We start from the raw sequence: 22,480 nt of genomic DNA on the forward strand, positions 1-22,480 counted from the left end.
AAGCAAAACCAAAACAACCATTTTTAAAACAAGGAGAAGGTTTAGCCAGATTTACTAATGCTGAATCTAAGTTTCAAAAAGGCAAAGGAAGTAAACTAGTGACTGACCAGAGCACTTCTGAGGATCAGCCTCTATTTAAAATGGATAGACAGCAGGCCAGGCGCAGTGGCTCACGCCTGTAATACCAGCACTTTGGGAGGCTGAGGCAGGTGGATCACAAGATCAGGAGTTCGAGACCAGCCTGGCCAACATGGTGAAACCCCATCTCTACTAAAAATACAAAAATTAGCTAGGCGTGGTGGCACGTGCCTGTAATCCCAGTTCCTCTGGAGGCTGAGGCAGGACAATAAATTGAACCCGGGCGTCGGAGGTTGCGGTTAGCAGAGACTGCGCCAGTGCACTCCAGCCTGGACAATAGAGTGAGACTCCATCTCAAAAACAAAAAAAAAAAGGATAGACAGCAACTCCAGTGGAAAACTGCTCTCATAAATAAAGAACCGTGTGCAGAGAAACTTACCCTTAAAAAGGACAACAAAGCTAGCACCAAGAGGGGTTCTGTTAACATCAGCCAGAAGCCAAAAGTGCTGAAGTGTAATAACAGGAAAAGTCTCTCTCTGTCACGATTGAAAATACAGACAGGGAAGAAATGTGATGAGCAGTTTAGAAACCAGATCAAATCTGAAAAAAAGTTAAATCTAATAATAAAGAAAATATACCCCAGTGTCCAAAACCTTGCGATACTGGCTGTACAGGTGGAATAAGACACCAGATAAAGACAGACGTCCTCTTTTAACAGGGCCAGCCAGCCGCCTCGCTTCTAAGAGCTATGTCAGGGAGACCGTGAAAGACTCGGAATCTTCTCTTGACGTTTCTCTTCAGAAAACGTTAGAGACTTGGGAACGAGAAAAGGAAAAGGAATATTTGGAGTTGGATGGTTTTTTGTTTTTAGAACAAGCTGCTGGTGAAATATCATTTTCTAGTAATTCCTTATTTGTACTGAAAATCTTAGAAAGGGATCAACAGATCCACAAAGGTCGCCAGATGTCTTCCACCCTTGTCAAAGCTGTGCTGCAGAAGAGAAATCCGGCAGGTCCCGTTGGTCAGTGTAACCGAAGTAAGGATTTGGACCACGCTGCACGTGAGAAGGAGAGTGAGTGTGAGGTCACACCCAAACAAAACCGTTCATCGTCCTCAGCTGATGAATTGAGGGAACAGCCTTGTAAAATCAGTAGGAAAGCCTTCCAAAAGAGCACTTCTGAAAATCAAACTCAATGGATTGCAGGTGACGGTGAAGGTGTTATGAGCAGTGACAGTTGCACTGACTCTGAGGAACAGCTTGATGTTACCATAAAACCATCGAGTGAGGATAGAGAAAGGGACTTCAGCAGCAGAGAGGATAGCCCACAAGTCTGTGACGGTAAGGGACCTTTTAGGGACACCGGGACTCAAGAAGATAAAAGGAGAGATGTTGATCTGGATTTGTCTGATAAAGATTACAGTAGCGATGAGTCTATCACAGAAAGCATAAAACATCAAGTGTCTGAGCCCTCAGGATCCTCATCCCTAAGTATGACTAAAATGGACTTTGATGATGAAAGAACTTGGACTGACCTTGAGGAGAATTTGTGTAATCATGACGTTTTTCTTGGGAGTGAATCTAGTTACGGGACTCCGCAGACATGCTACCCTAAGAACGAAGTAGGCATCCTGGACAAAACAGTAAGAAGGAAGATTGCACCAGTCATGAAGGGAGAAGACTTGAGCAAATCTAGGAGGAGCAGAAGTCCTCCTCCTACATCGGAGCTGATGATGAAATTCTTTCCTTCCTTGAAACCAAAACCAAAGTCAGATTCACACTTGGGAAGTGAACCCAAGTTAAACATAAGTCAAGACAAACCACCTGGTGAGTCAGAGCATTATAAAATATGTATCCAAATGTGAGAGATTTAACATTTATCAATGCTGTCAGAATGCTTAAAATCCTAACTTTCCTTATTGCTCAATAGAAGTCAAATTAGCAGGTGATTTGTAAAAATTTGATTTATTTTGTGGGTCCATATAATGTAATAGTCATTAGTATAAGAGATTCAGATGAACTGTCCTTTCAGATTTTTCAAACTTAAACTTAATTTTGACTTTTCCAAGGCTTTAAAATTAATTACTTTTTAATAAAGTGAGATAACATCAAAGCTTCTAAGTTTCTTTTTTCCCCAAGACCTGGTCCAAGTCCCCCTTCCTAGAAGTACCAGCATTACCATGTCATTTGTGTATTCTAAAGAATCCATGCATATAAAAGCATATGTGTGAATTGGTATATAATTACCTTTCTATACAAATGAAAAGATGCTTTTTTGCATACTGTCCTGTACCTTGCTTATGATAAATTTTGAAGATTGTTCTAATGCATATACCCATCTACCTCATTCCATTTAATGGATGTGTAGTATTTCAGTTGATTTAATGGATTTTTAAAACCAGCATTGAAAGATTTCTTTCCATTATATTATAAACTCTGACCACCTTGGAGATCATAGGTGCTTTAAAATAGAAATTATAATTTTTTTAAAAATTCTTATATCCTTTGCTTTATTCAATTCTCTCCACACCTCCAAGAATTAGAAACATACTTAGGAGGACATAAGTAAGACTGAAGGCACAGCCAACTTACGATCTTGGGGACGAGACACAGTATTAGACAAATTCCAGACCTGGGTGTGAAATGGGCCGCTTCCAATGACTGTACTGAAGCCTCCTGCAGGGAACAGCTCATTTGTCCCCATGATGGTGACACTGGAATGGCACACAGGCCAGGAGGTCCTGGTGGCTTTACTCCAAGATCCGTGGTCAAGCCCTGTGGCATCTGGTCCGTGGCATCACCACCACCACTTGTCTTCAAGGTCATTAAAATCCCAAGTACACTTGACCTTCAGACAGTGCTCCTTCTGTGACATCTGTATCTCCTCTCTCAGTACTCTGTGCAAGTCTTTGTGAAGCCCGAGTTTCTGTAGCCTGCATGTCAACTTCCTCAAGGCCTTACATAGCATCTTGACACCATCGGGATCCAGCTCATTGCCTAGAAGGTTCAGATTGACCAGGGTCTTACTGCTGCGGAGAACAGAGACAAGAGGCGGGCAGCAAGCAGTCGTCAGATTGCATTTTGCCAGCCCAAGTGTGTACAAAGCATGATGTGAAGGTTTCAGAGCCTCACACGGCAGCTTTACTCCATCATCCCTAAGATCATTTTCTCCAATGTCCAAGATTTTCACATTGTGATTGTGCTTGAGGGCAGTAGCCAGCTCTTGACAGCCCTCTCTTGTGAAAAGTGATTTTTCAAAAATTCTGATTTTAAAAGTAATATTTTTTTTGCAGAAAGTTTGGAAGTTTAAAAAGTATAGAAGCAAAAATATTTACAACATAACTACCCCAAAGTGACTGCTATGCCATTTTGGGATGTTCCTTCTAGTCATTTTTCCTATGCATTTTTAATATGACAGAGAAGTATAACCTGCCTCATTCCTCTAGCCTTGTGGCTCACATTCCTTTTCTTAAAAAGTACTAATTGATAAAAATGCTGTTTGCACTGAAGGACAGAAGCATTGGCTATTTTACATTTTAAATAGCAAATCTGATGAAGGGAAAAGTCTTAACTTGCATTTATTTGATTAGTAGTAGGGGATAAACTTTGATTTTGGCATTGATTAGCCTGTTAGATCTCTTGTGGATTACTTATTCATGTTCTTAAGCTATTTTTATGTATGGATCTTTTAAAAAATGGATTTAAATGATTTCTTTTTATGTATCATGTTGATTCCTTGTCAGGTCGATACTCTTTTTGAGATCGATTCATTCTTTCATAAATTTGCACTGGTTTCCTCAGGAAAGTTAGGTTTAATTTTTCTTCCTTTTCATATTTGAAGCATTGTTTCTAATGCATTTTAATGTCACAGATGTTTGCCATATTCTTGGCTCAGTGTTTACTAGCTAGCTAATGTTTTGCTGCTGTAAGCCCTTTTGCGAAGTTCAGTATTTATGGCCTATTTTATAGGTGACAATGCTCGATCCCAGGTTTTGAGAGAGAAAATTACTGAATTGGAAACAGAAACAGGAAAGTTTAAAGCTGAGAACACATCTCTAGCTAAACTTCGCATTGAACGAGAAAGTGCCTTGGAAAATCTCATGCATGTTTGGGTCTGTAAGTTAGGAAAAAATATGCAGTGATTCAGTTTTATCTTTAAAACCATCTATAAGCAATCTGAAACATTTTAATCCAGCAAATATAACTGAAAAGGAGGTGAAATCTGTATCACATAAGATTTTTTTTACTGAATAAAATGACCCAATGTAGTCAATGATGTGTCAAAAGGGGAATTTTCTTAGTGGAGAGACATAAATTGAAATTTGAAAAAATGTTAGGAGCTATGGATTCAATGGAACTTTGGTTAGTTAGTGTATTGGTTTCTCTGGGATGCTGTAACAAAGTACCACCAACTAGGTGGTTTAAAACAGTACCAATGTCTTTTCTTGTGGTTCCTTAGGCTGTAAGTCCAAAGTCCAGGCATCAGCAAGATGGGCCATGCTGGCTCCTCCAGCTTCTGGTGGTTTCAGGCACTCCTTGGGTATTTTTTGGATTACAGCGACATCATTCCAGTCTCTGCCTCTGTGGTCACATGGCCGTCTTCCCTCTGTCTGTGTCTTCACATGGCATTCTCCTCCGTGTATGTGTCTCAGTGCCTCTTTAAAAGATAGGGTCACATTGGATCAAGGGCCCACCCTACTCCTCTATAACCTCACCTTGACTGGCATCTTAATTATATCTTCAAAGGCCCTATTTCCAATAAGGTCACATTCACAGGGACTGGGACTTCAATGTACTGTTTTAGAGGACACAGCTCCACCCACAGCAGTTGACAGTATGACATACTGTTCCCTACCCTAGGTCATGATCTTATCTGACTTTATGGTTAGCAAAACTTGAACTGAACGTACATGAGGCTATTTGTATATACTATATTTATTATTTATATATATATATGTTTTATGTAGACATAGTTTTTTAATTGTACTTGCGAATAGTCCTAAGTTCTGTTGCAGAAACACTAATACTTTTGATTCCAAGTGTTGCTGTGGGTCTTGCTGGGGATATTATATATTGTACCCACACTGTATTTCTTTGTTTTTGGGTATTTGTTATTTTAATGCTTGAGGAGAAATTCATACAACTGTAGTTCCCATGGCTGTCTGCTGTGGGATTGGATCTAGGGGATGGTGGCTGCTATGCAAATGCTGAAATTCTCCCAGATTTCCCAGCCTCCTTCTTCTTTTAGACTCCCCAGGACACTGCAGGTCTTTCATTAGTCTCCAGAGTTCCCAAATGGTTGATTCTGACAGGTGCTGATAGTTCAATAGCTGCTTTGGTGGAGGGACGGATGCTTGGAGCTTCCTACTCCACCATCTTTCTTGACATCGCTTTTCTATTTCTTTTCTAAAACTTGAAAAATATGGGTTCTAAAGCACACCTGGCTCATAAATTCCAGATAAAGGTTTATAGACGCCTATCAATCCACTTAAAAAGAAAATTCAGTCACTATATTTTATTCTGAGCTATGCTTAAAAATCAAATCCTGAAAATTATTTTTTAAATGGAAATATCTTTGTTTTTCTGCTGATATATACTATAAATATATGCTTACTATAGTAGTTCTGGGTAAAACGTGGAGCTGTTCCAATTCTTTTTCCACCCAAGATCACTTTTAAAATGTCTATACTTCATTATTTCAAAATGGACATCTTTTTCTTTTAAGCATTTTCCATATGTCAGTTTTGCTTTGTTCTAAGCAAAATTCAGTCCTCAAATTTAGACCTTGTGTTATCCTTCCCACCTTACAGATGAGGAAAGTGATGCGCTGACAAGAAACCTTTTTATTTACCCCCTTAGTAAGTCAAAGAGAGCCACAGTGCCAGCCTAGGCAGGTGGTTCTCAGCCCTGGGCTATACTGTATGGGCTCTTTAATCTGTTTTTTATTTTATTTTTTTGAGACGGGGTTTGGCTTTGTCACCCAGGCTGGAGTGCAATGGTGTGATCTTGGCTCACTACAACCTCTGAGTTCCTGGCCCAAATCATCCTCCACCTCAGCCTCCTGAGTAGCTGGGATTACGGGCGTGCGCCACCATACCCAGCTAATTTTTGTATTTTTGGTAGAGATGGGGTTTTGCCATGTTGCCCAGGGTGGTCTCAAACTCCTGGGCCCAAGCAATCCCCCGGCCTTGGCCTCCCAAAGTGCTGGGATTACAGGCGTGAGCCACCACGTCCAGCCTGCTTTTTATTTTAACAACATAATAGACATCTTACCCTATTAGCACACCCTAGTCTTCTGCATACTTGAAATGACCGTATTGTATGAATGCTACTGTGGCTAATCAATCTATTGATGGGAATTTAGCTTGTTTAGAAATTTTCATTATTATAGATTGTTATGCAGGAAATATCATCATATATATAAGCCACTTTTTATTTAAAACACGACTTCCTTGTGATACATTTTAGAAACTTCCATTGCCCCAGTCAGCATCTGGGGCTTCTTCTCACCCCCTTCCCCATGACTGGAGTTGAGCGTTAGCAGTCTTTCAGATCTTGCCAAGCTGGTTATTATGCCGCCTTTCAGTTGCTAAAGTTTGCATTTCTTTAATTATTGATAAAGTTGAGCATGTTTTTATATTTAGTGGTCATTTGTGTTTATTTTGTAAATTTCTTTGTGGCCTTTGCTCATTTTTCAGGGTATTAAATTTTCTCAAATGTGCCACAAGTGTCTCCCCCAGTTTTTGCTTTGACTGTATGATTGTGTGCACCCTGCAGACATTTTGAATATTTAGCCAGTAGTAATATCTTTTACCTCTTCTGTCTCCTCTCCCTCCGGTGAGGCAGGGAGAAACTCGTCCAGTCTGGAGGCTTTCAGTGCTGTCATGTCCCAGGTCCAGACCTCTCGCCCACGTCTCCTATCCCACTGTCTCGTTGTTCTCTCTACCTGGAGAGCTGATCACTGTCTAAACTGATCATTTAGAAAAAGTGAGTTCCTGACATCCCCTTTTGAATATACTCTTCTCCTCTTCTTCCCTGTCTCAGCACGTGATAAGTCTGCTCTTCCATTTGCCCAGCAGAAAATCCTGGAGTCGTGCTTGAGTCTTCTCTTGCTCTCTCAGTTCATTTCTAACCCGACAGCTTCACTGTCTCAGAGCTGCCACTCTCAGCCAGGGCCCCTTGGCTTTCCCTGGTTATTAAAATCTTCCCAGCAGGTCTCTCTGCTGCCCATGTCTGTGCTCTTCACACACATCCAGAGTCGGCCTGGTTGGGACAGTTTGTCTGATCCAGGCCTCCTCCCTCTTTGACACCTTCTCCTGCTACCCATCCTTTGCTCACTCTGTTTTAGCCAGGAGTTGGAAATTCACCAGTGTAATGTTGTGTTAATCTTTTTGACCTGCCACACACCAAATACTGTTAGTTCTGTTGATTTATCATAACTTACAGCCATAAATAACCGGGTGTTTAATTCCAAAACTCAGAAACTGATAGGCCAGATTATCAGTCCTGTTCATTTCATAGTTAGAAATGGACATGATCAGAAGGATATGGCAGTTAAAAAAGAACTCATGCAGTTCTTGCTAAAACTATAAGCCTTCTAACAAAAAAAGATGAAATTGTTTATGACATTGTCATATGCAAAGATTTCTAAGAGAAGATACAACTAACTATAAAAGAAAACATGCATATATGGGACTTCATCAAAGTTAAAACTTACCAAAAGAGAAATTTAAAATGGCTATCCATTGCTTCTAGCATAAAATGCAAACTCACCTTCCACTGTCTGTATTTTAATTACTAGCAGTTTTGAGTTCCAGTCTTTGCTTTCTTCCCATCTCATGTAGCCATCCTTGAGCAATCTCACCTGCACACCTCCAGCTTGAGTTGCTGAATAGCATGGTGCTCAGGGTCTTTAATTCTTTCTTTCTTTTTGTGGGAAGAAACGTACCATTATGTTTTGGTTAATGCTTAGTTTATTAAATCCAATATGTTAGACTTTGACAATATTAAATCTTTTATTTCAAAAGGTAATATAAATATATCATCATTCCAAAGGTACAAAAAGATGTGTGGGAAATTTCTCCCTCACCCTTGCCGTAGCCACCTATTCAGTTTTTTAAAAAATAGTTTATTATTATAGAACATTTCAAAAGTACATGAAAGTAGCAAGAATAATAGAATGAATTCCCATATTTCACCGGTGATCATTTTGTCTTTCTAATTTCATCTCTCTGGTCCCTCTACTTTTTTTTCCCTTTTTAATCTGGAATTTAAAAAGTAAGATCCCAGACATCTTCTCGTTTCACCTGTAGTCTAGTATGTTTCTCTGCGAAAGACACCTTTAAAAAATAAGATTATCAGCTGGGCACAGTGGTTTACGCCTGTAATCCCAGCACGTTGAGAAGCTGAGGCAGGCAGATTGCTTGAGGTCAGGAGTTTGAGACCCGCCTGGCCAACATGGCAAATCCCCGTCTCTACTAAATACAAAAAAATTAGCCGGATGTGGTGGCGCATGCCTTTAGTCCCAGCTACTTGGGAGGTTGAGGTAGGAGAAATGCTTGAACCTGGGAGGCAAAGATCACAGTGAGCCAAGATTACGCCTCTGCACGACAACCCCAGTGACAGAGTGAGACTCTGTCCAAAATAATAATAATAATAATAATAATAATACCTTTGTCACATATAACAAAAAGTAATTCCTTAATATCAACTAATACTTAGTCCATATTTCAATTTTCTGATCACTCAGGGTATCTTTTTACAGTTGATTTGTTTGCATTCTAATTTACCTCTCTTGAGGTAGCTGGTGTTATTAATCTCATATCTTTCCAGAGAAATTCTTAGCAAGTACATAAATATATATATCCATGGTGTTTTTTTTAAACGTTAGTGATAGTCTACTAAAATCATTACGTATCTTAACAAAACATCTTTATTCTTTGTTTTATTATTGTATAGAATATGTGCCATAATATACTTACCTAAGCACCTATGTATTTCTGTTCTTTTTCTATTTATGAGAATACAAGAAGGGCTGCACTGAATAACTTTGTGTGTATATGACCTCTCACAATCATTCTCCTACTTATTCATTCAGCACGTGGCTACTGAATAGCTGCTATGTAGCAGGCATGTGCTAGGAATCTGGTAGTGAACAAAACAGATCAATCCCTGTCCTCATGCAGCTTGTTTCCTGGAGTATGTCCATCTGTAGGATGGATTCCTACAAATGAAATTTTGAGGTTAAGAGATATGTACATTGATACATATCAATGTTCAGTTTTTTTTTTTGAGACAGTCTCACTTCATCACTGTGCAAGGGCTCGATCTCAGTTCACTGCAACCTCCACCTCCCAGGTTCAAGCGAGTCTCCTGCCTCAGCCTCCCGAGTGGCTGGGATTAGAGGCACCCACCACCATTCCTGGCTAATTAGTTTTTAGTTCTACTGGCAGTTCTTAGAGTGTTTTTTGCTCTTTACCCGATATTAAGAGATGTTTATTTAAGAGATTAAACATTGGTATGAACCTTAATTGAATTTATTTTAAACAATCTGAATTATAGTTACAAATTTGGTATGGCTTTTTTTGGTGAACAAGCCAAACACTTTACACAGTAGTTATAACAAATTCTGCTACTAGAAAATGTCACCAAATTTAAAACCGTAGCCTATTCTAATATACGTGATGTGTTTGTCATTTCATTTTTATTGTTTCTGGATCTCTTAGGATAAGAGATATTTTGATAACCTTGCTGTTATGGAAAGCTCACCAGATCCAAAGGGAAACAATAAATAACCTCCTTAGACCACCCAAGGTTATGAGATTTATTGTTTTTTTTTTTTTTCTCCTCTCTTCTCCTCTTTCTCATAGCTCTGATCCTGACCACCTCTTCCAAGGTGATTCAAGCCACAGCAAACACACTTCTTTTTGTTGTTGTACTTTGTTAGGTGAATAACGTGGGTTTTCTTTTCTTGCAAACTGTTGCCTTTCCCTCACACGATGTGTCCTCTGATTGTCAGACTGTGCAGTCCAGGCTGCTAGCTCTTAGCCCCTTGTGGCTACTTATACTATTTACATTTAAATTAGTTACAGGTAAATGGAAAAATCAGTTTCTCATTCCCATTAGCTACATTTCCAGGACTTAATAGCCACGTGTGGCTGGCTGGTGGCTGCCACAGTGCACCATGCAGGACTGGGCACATCCTCACTGCTGGCAGCTCTGGGCTGTGCCCCTCCAGGGGCCTGTTGGGTGGGGACGGGCTGGGCTGGTGAGTTGCCCTCTGTCTTCAGGAACTCATTCTTGAACTCTCGCCTTTGTTCGTTTACATGACTTCTGGTGTTGATTGAAGTTTTGGGCCCTGTTCATACTTGGTTATCATGTGTGATGCTGGGTATTCATTATTTCTTGCTGGTTTTGGTGCAGTTCCTTTTCTTCCTTACACTATTTGGCTTACACATTGTTCTCTGTATTTACCTTTCTTTCTACTTCTGTGTAAAAATATACTTTAAAAACAGATATATACTTACTAGGAGACAAACCTGTGTTTATTGATACTTTTTAAATCATCAAAAAATGAAGGAGAGGGCATACTTAACCTTCCTTTATGTAACGGTTATGTTAAAAAGTATTAATTTTTATTTTGGGTATTTATTTATTCATAAAATTTATTGAGAACCCCTTATGTACTAGACACTTGTAATCATTGAGGAATTGATGATGAGTTGCCATTTCTGCCCTCCTGGAATTTACATTCATCATTGTTGAGTTATGGCTTTTCACAAACTCAGGTTACTCTAATTAAGTATAAAATTTCCATTTTGACATTTAACTGGTCCCAACTTGACCAGTAGGGGAGCCCCTTCAAGTCCACAGCTCTCTTGCCATTTAATGCTGCCCTTGGCATTTTGAGAGCACTGCTTTCTGGAACAACGGGTTTCCAGCTGTTCCTTCCGGTATTTTAGTCTATCTAAAACAGCCCATTTTCTCAAAACTTATTTCTTCTCATGAATTTCAGGTAGTTTTCAGGGCGGGTAATTTTGACTTTGGAATCTTTTATTCTTTAGCTCTACTCTTTCAATTATTCATGAGTTCTTGTCACATTTCTTCTTTTCTGGATCTCCCCTGGGGGTCCCTTTCTTTCTCTTTCAGTTAATAGCTCAGGTGAGGTCTTTCCTGCCTCATGGCAGGTTTCTGCTGTCAGCTCCCATGTGCTGTCTGCCTCCTTTTCCCTTGGCTTCTGGAATTAGTTTTGCTGATGATCTGTGATGAGACTCAGATTCCCTCCTCCCCCAGCTGAAAACTGCAGTGGCCTTAAAATGTCTATTGACTAAGCCTTCCCTTTCTGGCTGGCTATTCTGTAGTAAAGTTTGTTTCTTTTTTGAGAGGCTTTAAAACACTTACAGGAAGAACTGAAAAGAAAGGAAACGGAATGGTCAAGTACACACAGCAGTCTCCGAAGCCAGATAGAAATGTTACTCAGAGAGACCACTGGCCTCCCGGAAGAAATAAAAGTGATGGAAAGATTCCGACTGGATGCCTGGAAGAGAGCAGAAGCCATCGAGAGCAGCCTGGAGGTGGAGAAGCAGGACAAGCTCACGGTAGGTGGGGAGGCCGGAGGGTTGTGTCAGGCCAGTGGGAGGTTAAGTATCTGAGCATTCAAATTCAGAGTCAGAAAGTAGGATGGGGGCTGCCAGGCGCTGGGGGGCAGTGGGGAGTGACTCTGAATGTGGACAGTTGCCCTCTTGTGAGCTGGAAAGCGTCCTGGAGCTGGACGGAGGGCAATGGTTGCACTATACCGCAGATAGCCTTAACGCCCCTGACGCGTGCACCAGAACGTGCTGAAGACGGTGAGTTTTATCTGATACCTATTTTATCCCAACTAAAAAGATTTCTCAAGCATTGTTATAAACAGGTGCTTTGTAGACTCATTTCTCTAATTTCTACAGAGGAGGTTTACCACAGCAGGCAGATCATCTCTGTTAAAACAGACCAGGGAGTTTGGCTGACAGTCGCACACACATGACCCTTTTAATCAAGTAACTGGTCTTTCATTCATCTCTATGAACATCCAGGGTGTGCCAGGCACTGTTAGGTGCTTGGGGTACAGCAGTGACAGACAAAATCCCTTCCCCTTATGAAGCTTACGTTCCAGTGGTGGAAGAAAGACTGTAAGAAGCTAGATGATAAAGCGTGCGGTGTGTGAGATGGTGAGAGCTAAGGAGAAGCAGGGCGGAGTGGCCTTGCCGTCTGGGTGGGAGGCCTGGGAAGTGCGTGTGAGGAGGGGCCTGGGTGGCCGGCTGAGTCTGCAGAGGAGCCCCAGGCTGCAGCAGCACCTGAGTGGGCCTGAGACGGGGCAGCCGGGGTAGTGGGTGAGGAGCGGCAGGGGGAGGCAGCCATCAGGGCAAGATGGGACAGCGGGCAGTGGATGGGATTCCTAACAGGTGGCAGCGTGCACGGGGGCATTTTTTGAGTGAGTGGGAGTCTGGAGGGCTCTGAATGAGGGGTGACTGGGCCTCTTATTTTAGCTCCGTCTGCTGTAGACCAAGAACAGGGGGAAGGGAGCATGGGCAACACCAGGAATGCAGTGGGGCTGGGGGGACAGGGTGGCAGTGGTGGGAGGAGAGAAGCCGACTATGTTTGTTGTTGAGCTGTGTGTGGTTGGTGGTGACAGCAAGGAAGGAGTCAGGAATGGCCTCAGCTGTGCTTAGTTTTGTGTTTTGGTCTCATGAAGGTCCCATTGCCCAGGAGTGACCGCAAGAAGAGATCACATGGCCACCAGGAGCTCAGGCTTGGACACATGGGAGGACCAACCAGGCAGCTGCACACAGCAGCACGGGCTCTAGTTGGGGACAGACGCCCGGGGTCCTCCGAATGTGTGATCCAGCGCGGGGCTGGGAGAGGCCAGCCAGGCTGTGAGTGGCAGGGAGGAGCTGACGTAGCCAGAGAGCAGGGGGCCGTGTGATGTCCTGAGACTGAAGTGAAGAAAGGACAGGGTCAAGGGATTTTCTTTGTCAGGAGCTTTTTGATTACTGATCTATTCCCTGACTAGTTATGGATCCACTGAGATTTTTTTTTTTTAGGTTTTCTAAACCTAGGAATATGTATGTTTTATCTAGGCTGTCCAGTTGTCATACAGTTGTTCACAGTATATTCTTTAAAATATTTTATTTCTGTAGGATTGGTATAATGTCCCACCTTCATTTCCCATTTTGAATATTTTGTCATTTTTTTCTTAGTGTAGCTAAAGGTTTGTCAAGTTTACGAGCATTTTTGAAGACATAAGAACTAACTTTTGGTTTTGTTGGTTTTCTCATTTTTTTTCTAGTTTCTTTTATTTATATCTGCTATAATCTTTATTACCTTATTTTTTTCTTGCTTTGTGTCTAGTTTTTTTTCCTAATTCTTTAGGTTGTATTTGTGTGTGTGTGTGTGTGTGTGTGTGTGTGTGTGTGTGTTTAGTGGTCTCAGAAGAGAAGATTGTAAAGTTAGGTTACAGATTTGAGGTCTTTCTTCTTTTTAATGTGTTTATAGGTATAAAATTTTTTTGAGCCTGAGTCTAGCTCAGTCCACCAGGCTGGATTGCAATGGCACGATCTTGGCTCACTGCAACCTCTACCTCCTGGGTTCAAGTGATTCTCCTGCCTCAGCCTCCCAAGTAGCTGGGACTATAGGCATGTGCCGCCATGCCTAGATAATGTTTGTATTTTTGGTAGAGATGGGGTTTCACCATGTTGGCCCAGATGGTCTTGATCTCATGACCTCGTGATCCACCCACCTTGGCCTCCCAAAGTGCTGAGATTACAGGCATGAGCCACTGCACCCGACCATAGCTATAAACTTCCCATCTTGGCAGTGCTTTTGCTGTATCTCATAACTTTTGGTATGTAGTGTTTTCATGTTTCTTCCTTTCTAGATATTTTCTTATTTCTTTCGTGGTTTCTTTTTTATTATTATTTATTGTTTAAGAGAGTGTTATTTGGTTGGACATATGGTTCACACCTATAATCCCAGCACTTTGGGAGGCTGAGGTGCAAAGATCAGTTGAGCCCAGGAGTTTGAGACCAGCCTGGGCAACATAGCAAGATCCTACCTCACGGATTTTTGCCCCTCATTAAAACAATCACTGCAGCTTGGGCAATATAGTGAGATGCCACATCTAGGAAAAAAATAAAGTTATCTGGGCATAGTGGCTCACACCTGTAATCCTATTACACCTGTAGTCTCAGCTGCTACGGAGGGTAAGGCAAGGGGGTCAGTTAAGTCCAGGAGTTCAAGGTTGCAGTGAGCTAGATTGCACCACTGCACCCCAGCCTGGATGACACAGCAAGATGTTGTCTCTTATAAAAAGAGTTTTATTAGATTTTAGTTTTCCAAGTTTGTGAATTTTTTAGTTTAGTTTTCACTATGGATTTAATTTGTGACCTAACATATAGTCTGTGGAGAATGCCCATGTTCAGTTGAGAAGAGTGCGTATTCTCTTATTGTTGAGCATTCTGTATATATCTGTCAGATCTAATTGGCTTATTATGGTGTTCAAGTCCTCTATTTTCTAACTTAACTTCTGTCTGGTGATTCTATTTATTACTGACAGTAGAGTATTAATGGCCTCAAGTGTTATTTTAGAACTGTCAATTTCTCCCTTCAACTTGGTTAATTTTTGCTTCATATATTTTAATGGTCTGTTATTAGGTACATAAATGTTTATAATATTTATATCTTCTTGCTAATTAAACCTTTTATGAATATACAGTGCCTTTCTTATCTCTTAACATTATTTGGTTGAAAGTCCATTTTGAAGTGAGGGGAGGGAACTGAGAGGATGGGGCAATAGGTGTAGCAAAGCACCACGGCACACGTATACCTACGTAACAAACTGGCATGCTCTGCACACGTGTCCGTTTTTGTTTTTAAAGAAGAAATAAAGAAAAAAAAGGAAGTCTATTTTGCATAGTATTAAGTTGCCATTCCGATTTTTTTGTGTACTTTTTGCATGAAATGTTTGTTTTCTTCCTTTCACTTTTATTCTATTCATGTCTTTCAATTTAATGTGTCTTGTAAAAACATAGTTGAATCATGTTTTTAGTCTGTTTTGCTAGTCTTTGCCTTTTGATAGGATAGTTTAATCCATTTACATTTAGAATAATTACTCATAAGTAGGCGCTTCTGTCATTTTGCTATTTGTTTTCATATTATATACCTTATAGCTTTGTGTTTTATTTTTTGTACATTACTGTTGTCTTTTGAGTTTAGTTGATTTTTTTTTTGGGAAAATATTTTAATTTTATTTTTATTTCCCTTTATGTATATTCTATAGGTATTTATTTTTCTTTGGTGTGGTTGCCACCATGGAGATGACATTTAACATCTGAGTTTATTCATTGTAATTGCTACATAGTACTGTATTCAATTATACAAATATACTATAATTTTTAAATCTATTCTACTTTTGATGACCTTCATTGGAATTTTAAAAATGTGTATACTTTTATTTTTAGATAAGTTTTAGGTATACATAAAATTGAGTGTAAAGTACAGAGTTCCCATATGTCCCCACCCCTACCCCAGCTTCTCCCCTATTATCAGAATCTTGCATTAGTGTGGTACATTTGTTATGGTTGATGAATTAATATAGAAAAGTTATTATTAACTAAAATCCATAGTTTGCATTTATGGTTCATGTTTCCTGTTTTACATTCTATGGATTTTGACAAATGCATAATGACATGACATGTATCCATAGTCACTGCGTTATACAGAATAGTTTTATTGTCTTAAAATGTCCCCATGAGCCCCATTATTCATCCCTTCCTTCTTCCACTCAAACTTCGGGAAGCCACAGATTTTTTCTTTTCTGTCTATCTACTTCTGCCTTTTACAACTATATACAGAATGTCGTATTGAAATCTGATGGTATGTATCCCTTTTAAATGGGCTCTTTTCAGTTAGCAATATGCATTTGAGATTTTCTCATGTTTTTTCAAGGCTTGATAGCTCATTACTTCTTAGCAGTACATAATATTCCCTTGTATGGTTATGCCACATTTTGTTTTTCCATTCAGCTACTGAAGCACATCGTGCTTGATTCCATGTTTTGGCAATTATGACTAAAGGTGCTCTAAACATTAATGTGCAGATTTTTGTAGAGAGGTAAGTTTTCACCTCTTTTGGGTACAGGCCAAAGAAGATGATTACTGGATCATATGTAAATGTGTATTTAGGTTTGTAAGAAACTGGCAAACTGGTCGGGTGCAGTGGCTCACGCCTGCAATCCAGGTTGGAGTGCAGTGTCACAATCATGACTCGCTGTAGCCTTGACCTTCCAGGCTTAAGCAATCCTCCTACTTCGGCCTCCCAAGTAGCCAGAACCACAAGTGTCAGCCACCACACCTGGCTAATTTTTTTTTTATTTTTAAATTTTTTATGGAGATGGAGTCTCCCTATGTTGCCTAGGCTGGTCTTGAACTCCTGGGCTCTAGCGATTCTCTCACCTTGGCCTCCCAAAATGCTGGAATTACAGGCTTTAGCCACCTCGCATGGCCTTTTCTTTGTTTATTTTGCAGAAATCTCCTTGTTTTCTTCCAAAGCCATGGAGGGTCCCTAGGGCCCAGCTGACCTGTGGTGCCCACATTGCCCTCTGTGAATAGGATTTGTGACTGACCACCCCTAAGGATTGACTTTTTCTCCAGCTCTAGACCTGGGCTCCTGCCATGGCCTGGCCTGTTTGTCCTGCTCTGGCCAGGTGTGGCAGGGATGTACCTGCTATTTTTCCTGAATTCTTGGTCTTCACCTTCTCAATGTTCAGCAGGAGTGACCACATCTGACCCTGCATCTGCAGGAGGATTCCCTTTTAGACCCGCTGAGACGTCTATGGAAAGAATCATGCTCTGGTAAGTCAGGCGTCAGATCAAGCCCAGGAAGGATTAGAGCCTGAGGATTCTGGAATATTCTAGCCTTTGATTTTGTGGTTCTGTGGGAGAGGTTGTTTGTACCCAGGACTGGGGCTCATCTCCCTTGATTAAAGAGTAGATGAATGCTCAGGGTTCTCAACTCTGATGTGGACTTCCTCCTTCCTTTAGGGTCACCAGAAAGTATCCCCATCCCTGACTTAAAGGTGGCCCAGGCCCTGTCGTCAGATTCTCTCCAAGCAAGATGACCCTTTTAGGGATGGGCAGAAAAGCTGGGGACCAGGTCTGTTGCCCTGTGGGTAAGGACAGTGTGCTGACTGCTGTCTCAGACGTAGAAGGTGCCAGGAAATAACAATGGGCTCTGTCACCCTCGCTCTGTAGAGATGTTCACAGGGGACCCTCACTCTCCACTTCGTCTTCTTGCTGGTCCTATATTTATTTCCATTCTTAAGCATTTTTAGCCATTTATCTGTGCATCTGATGTCTTGATGTTTTTGCTGTAAATGAGAAATGATGGCATTAGCTGAGCTGCCAGGCTTCCTGGAATGGCGCTTGGATGCTGTGTCACATGCTCAAGGGCCTTGATGGGACTAAACTGGAGGGAACCAGAAAAGGGGAGACCCTGGGGTGAAGACCCTCTGAGTAGGCACAAGTGGCCTGGCCTTGTGACCACAGGACACACTTATCCTCAAGCCACAGACACCTGGGCTTTGGTCAGGTCTCAGCCTCCAGATGGGGTCCTGGTGACCAGCAGGCAACAACCCCTGAGCCACCACTTTGGTATGCAGTGGTGAGTTTTGTAGAACAACTACAGGGGCTGGGCATGATGGCTCATGCTTGTAATTCCAGCACTTGGGGAGGCTGAGGTAGGTGGATAACTTGAGTTCAAGACAAGCCTAGACAACATGGCCAGACTGTCTCCACAAAAAATACAAAAATTAGCTGGGCACGGTGGTGCGCACCTGTGGTCCCAGCTGCTCAGGAGGCTGAGGTGGAACGGTCACCTGAGCCAGGGAGTTTGAGGTCGCAGTGAGCTATGATCGTGCCACTGTACTCTGATCTGAGCAATAGAGTGAGATTTGTCTCAAAAACAACAACAAAAACAAAAAAACAAAACAAAACTGCAGGGACAGAATCTTGGGGCCACGTCACCTTCAGCTGAAAGCTCTGTTGCCTCCCTGGCTGCTCCTTGAGATGCCCAGGCCAAGGCCCTGCCTGTGTTGTCCCTAAAGGGCCATAACCCTTGCTGCCCCCGTTCCCCTCCCTGTGGGGTGGCTGGGCTGGGCCCCTTTAGTCTTTCCCGACCTGCTGGACAACTGTCCACAGGCCACACCAGTGCCCCTTGCCCGTTGGCCACACTCTGCAGATCTGACCAGGACAGGCTCCAGGGGAATAGGGCCTGGCCCTCGGCTGCCCCCGTCCTCCCATGCTGACTTATAGACCGCACTGCTGAGACCCTAGGGTCCCAGCTGAGACCCATCTCTGTTATCACCTGCTCTCCCGAGCTCCCTCAGTGGGCCACTCAGCTCTGGCCTAATGCTGACCATGGGCAAGACCTGCAAGGGACCTGGGGAAGAGTTCTGACTATGGGAAGAAAGTGGGCTGCAGCTCAGAGACTTGTCTTGCTTCAGAGATGCCTTTCTAGTAATAAAACCCATCCCTGGGAGGAAGAGGGCTCAGTGCCGAATCCAGAGCTGATTAGTGACTTTGTAGATTGCAGAATCTTAGCCAGGCAGCTCACACCTGTAATCTCAATGCTTTTGGAGGCCAAGACTACAGGTAGAGCATCAGCAAGTTACAGATAATCCATCTCAGACTCAGCTGTCACCAACGGAAGGATCAACTGGGCATGGGACAAAGCTCTTTGTGGGAAGGTAGGCACAGCAGGTGCCAGCCAAGCCACCACATGATGGCATCGAGACTGGTCTCTCCATCTTTCTGCTTTCCTCTGTGCTGGCTTCATTCTCAGGATAACTCTCACTTCCTGGTTGCCAAGCTTATATCTTGCTGAGTTTGGAGGTCTTGCAAACAGAGGGTTCATTCCTTGCAGACTCACTCAAGTCTCAGGGAGGACTGCATGGGTTCGGCAGCTCTTCTGCCCGCTGAACCAATCACCAGGCTCTCCTCTCCACACTATCTTCCCAGCTTCCCTTGGCACATGCAAATCAATCTCTGCAAATAGGCTCTAGGCAACTTCTGGCCCCACCAACTTATGATTTCTGCATAAACAAGTCTGAATTCTGGATTCGGCTGAGCTACAGCCTCAGGTAGGCACCCGTGCTGGAGTGCAGATCTAGGCATGCACACACACAGTTACACACACAAATGCACACACCAATCCAGGAGCAAGCATAGTTCTCTCAGTCAATCATGTGTAAAATGTCAGGCTGGCCTTCCTGTGTTTAGAAATAGGATGAAGAGCCCTTGATGAGAGAAGTTTTTGGGTTTTTTTCTTTTTCCTGTAAAAGCTTCTGTCAGTAAGCCTGGCATGTTATTTTTTTTTCCTCCAGACAATGAGAATCTTCTCTCTGCAGACAGGAAAACAAACACGTGCCCATTTATTAGGTATGTAAAGGAGCATAACTGCAGGCATACTGCGTTTGAGGAATCAGCGTGGCCTTACCACATGGCCATATGAAGCTGTTTGAAAACCCTGGTTCATGCTAGAGTCTTTGACCCAGTCTCCCTTTTGTTTGGAGAGACAAGAATGTGCTTCTTTTCAATACTGAGCTGCCCCCACTGCAAACCTTTGCCAAACACTATTTATCAAGTTCCCTGTTCTAAAAATAATACAGGCGTTGGCATTTGATTTAATACTATCAATTATTAGCACCAAGCGTGGGGCTTAATTCTAAGCATTGTTCATCAAATTAACCCAATTAATCCTTTACCAACCCTATTAGGTAGGTTTTATAGTGACAAATCCATTTTGTACCTGAAGAAACTGAGGCACAGAAGATTAAGCTACTTTGCCAACAAAAGCAGCAAAGATGGGACTTCAACCCAGGCAGTCTGGCTCTGGTGTTGGGGCTCTTAAATGCCATGCCATAAGGCCCTCCATAATGGAGTGGGGGCCTCCTACCAATATCCAGGGTTCTAGAGATTACCTTTCCCTAAAATGACATTCTTCCCAGTATTTCTAGGTAGAAGCAGTGAGAAGGAAAATGTCCGCTGAACCTGGCAGTCTGAAGCAGAGAGTGATTTTCTTCCTCCGGTGCCTCTTGTTATGTTCGTCTTACTCAGAACAGCTCCAGAGAAATCCTTCAGGTTATGTAACCACTTCCTGGAAACTCCAGTTGTCCCGTTTTCTAGTTTTCCAATACAGGTATTTTCCACATCATCACCGGATACTGGGCTGTTAGCACGTTATTATTGCTTTGGGAGGTTTTGCCTGCTAAGCAATTGCTTGAAGCGTCCTTTCTCTTTCCTGTGAATTCTTAAATCATCATTTGGATGGAGGCTGACAGCAGTTTTCAGGGCGTTCCATTGACTCGGGCGTCTTGATTTCTCCATTAGCCCCCAGCTGCCTCCTGCGCAGTTTCCAGGAGCCCAAATGGACCCTCCCATGGAGATTCTGATTCACAGAATCCAGGAGCAAGGTGCATGGACTCTTAACAATCTCCCAATGTATGTTTAACAGTGAGAGCACATGGACGCAGGGAGGGGAACATCACACACCAGGGCCTGTGGGGGTTGGAGGGCAAGGGGAGGGAGAGCATCAGGACAAATACCTAATGCATGTGGGGCTTAAAACCTAGATGACAGGTTGACAGATGCAGTAAACCACCATGGTGCATGTCTGCCTGTGTAACAAACCTGCATGTTCTGCACATGTAGCTCAGAACTTAAAGTAAAATTAATAAACAAAAGAATCTCCCAATATTGTCTTTTATTCATTCTGTCCAACAGTGATGTAGTTGAATCCTTTCTCCTAACCAAATTTTATGTAAGATAGATGAAAGTCAAGCCCTTCTGTAATCCCAGCACTCTGGGAGGCTGAGGCGGGCAGATCATGAGGCCAGGACAAGACCAGCCTGACCACTATGGTGAAACCTCGTCTCTACTAAAAATACAAAAATTAGCTGGGCGTGGTGGTGCACACCTGTAGTCCCAGCTACTCAAGAGGCTGAGACAGGAGAATCGTTTGAACGCAGGAGGCGGAGGTTGGAGTGAGCCAAGATCTTGCCGCTGCACTCCAGCCTCAGCTGGAGACTCCGTCTCAAAAAAAAAAAAGGAAAAAAGAAGAAAGTCAAGCCCTTCAGGCTGAGGAGATGCCAAGGAGCTAAATGCTGTCGTGCTTAGTGCCAAGCCCCGCCCTCACCATCCACCCTCCTAATTCCGATCGTTTCGCCCCTCCAGGAGGCCCTTTGCAGCGTCTCCCGTGGATCTCTGCATTGTACCATTTAAAATCACAGCTCTGCAGGTTCCAGGCTTCCTGCTTCCCCGTGGCGCTCACATCAGACAGCCTCCCAGGCGAGGGCGTCCTGCTGGACTCAAGTAGCCTCTCACCTGGCTCTCAATCTCCAGTCTTGCCCAGCTCTCATCTGCTTGCCACACTAGAGCCGTAAGGATCCTTCTCAACTACAAATAGGGTTGTGTCATTTGTCTCTTTAAGATCCTCCTTTCCCATAGTGGGAGGGTGGTGGGGAGGTGGGAATGGTGAATAGGTCCAAAAAACATAGTTAGAAAGAATGAATAAGACCTAGTATTTGATAGCACAACAGGGTGATGGTAGTCAATAATAATATAATTGCACATTTAAAAATAACTGAAAGAGTATAATTGAATTGTTTGTAACACAAAGGATAAATGTTTGAAAAGATGAATACCCCATTTTCCATGATGTGATTATTACGGATTGCACGCCTGCATCCAAATATCTCATGTGCTCCAAAACATGTACACCTACTATATACCTACAAAATTAAAATAAAACATTAACAAATAAAACGAGTGAAAAAAGAAAAATAAAATCCCCCTTCCTTGTTGTTTCTCATTGACCTGAGGATAAAGTTCAAACTCCTTGGCAAACTGTAACTGATCCATCTTATCTGGGCTGCTGCTTGACTCTCCAGTCTCATCTCTTGATATTAAGTTCTACATCTACCTGGATGGAACCTGGAGCTAGACCTTGGATGTGCCATGCTTGCTCTCCTTAGGGTGGGCCTGAGCCAGAAACACCCTTCCCCCTCGCTCCCTGCACCGTACTCACCTCAGCTTGTCTTCACCCACTAACTTCCTCCACCTCTGCTGTCTCATTAGGATCCTGCCTCGCCACTGTTCCCAGGTCTCTGTGGCCTTCCCAATCACTACATGTGTCCTGCCTGTGTCAGAATTGCTTGTTTTCTTCTCTGTGGCCCTCACTTAATTGTAATCTCTCTGAGAGCAGTGACCATAACCATCTTGGTCCCTGCTGTATTCTCAACACCTAGTGATGCTTTGCAAAGAAAAGATACTCAGAAAGTAATTGCTGAACATATAACTGAGAGGCTCCTAACAT

At 42.5% G+C, this 22,480-nt stretch overlaps 1 protein-coding gene across 1 annotated transcript in view; it reads left to right on the forward strand.

Moving 5' to 3' along the window:
* The window catches only part of LOC108317607 (centromere protein J-like), a 20,813-nt gene extending 7,776 nt beyond the window's left edge, over positions 1-13,037 (forward strand). Inside the window, 7 exon segments of the mRNA XM_037745576.1 lie at positions 4-151; positions 458-690; positions 693-749; positions 752-1,903; positions 4,046-4,188; positions 11,479-11,673; positions 12,807-13,037. Coding sequence (XP_037601504.1) covers positions 4-151; positions 458-690; positions 693-749; positions 752-1,903; positions 4,046-4,188; positions 11,479-11,673; positions 12,807-13,037 — 2,159 coding nt within the window.
* Positions 13,038-22,480: the final 9,443 nt, after the last annotated feature.

This window comes from Cebus imitator, unplaced genomic scaffold (assembly GCF_001604975.1).
Source record: "Cebus imitator isolate Cc_AM_T3 unplaced genomic scaffold, Cebus_imitator-1.0 Scaffold204, whole genome shotgun sequence".
NCBI classification, from domain to species: Eukaryota; Metazoa; Chordata; class Mammalia; order Primates; family Cebidae; genus Cebus; species Cebus imitator.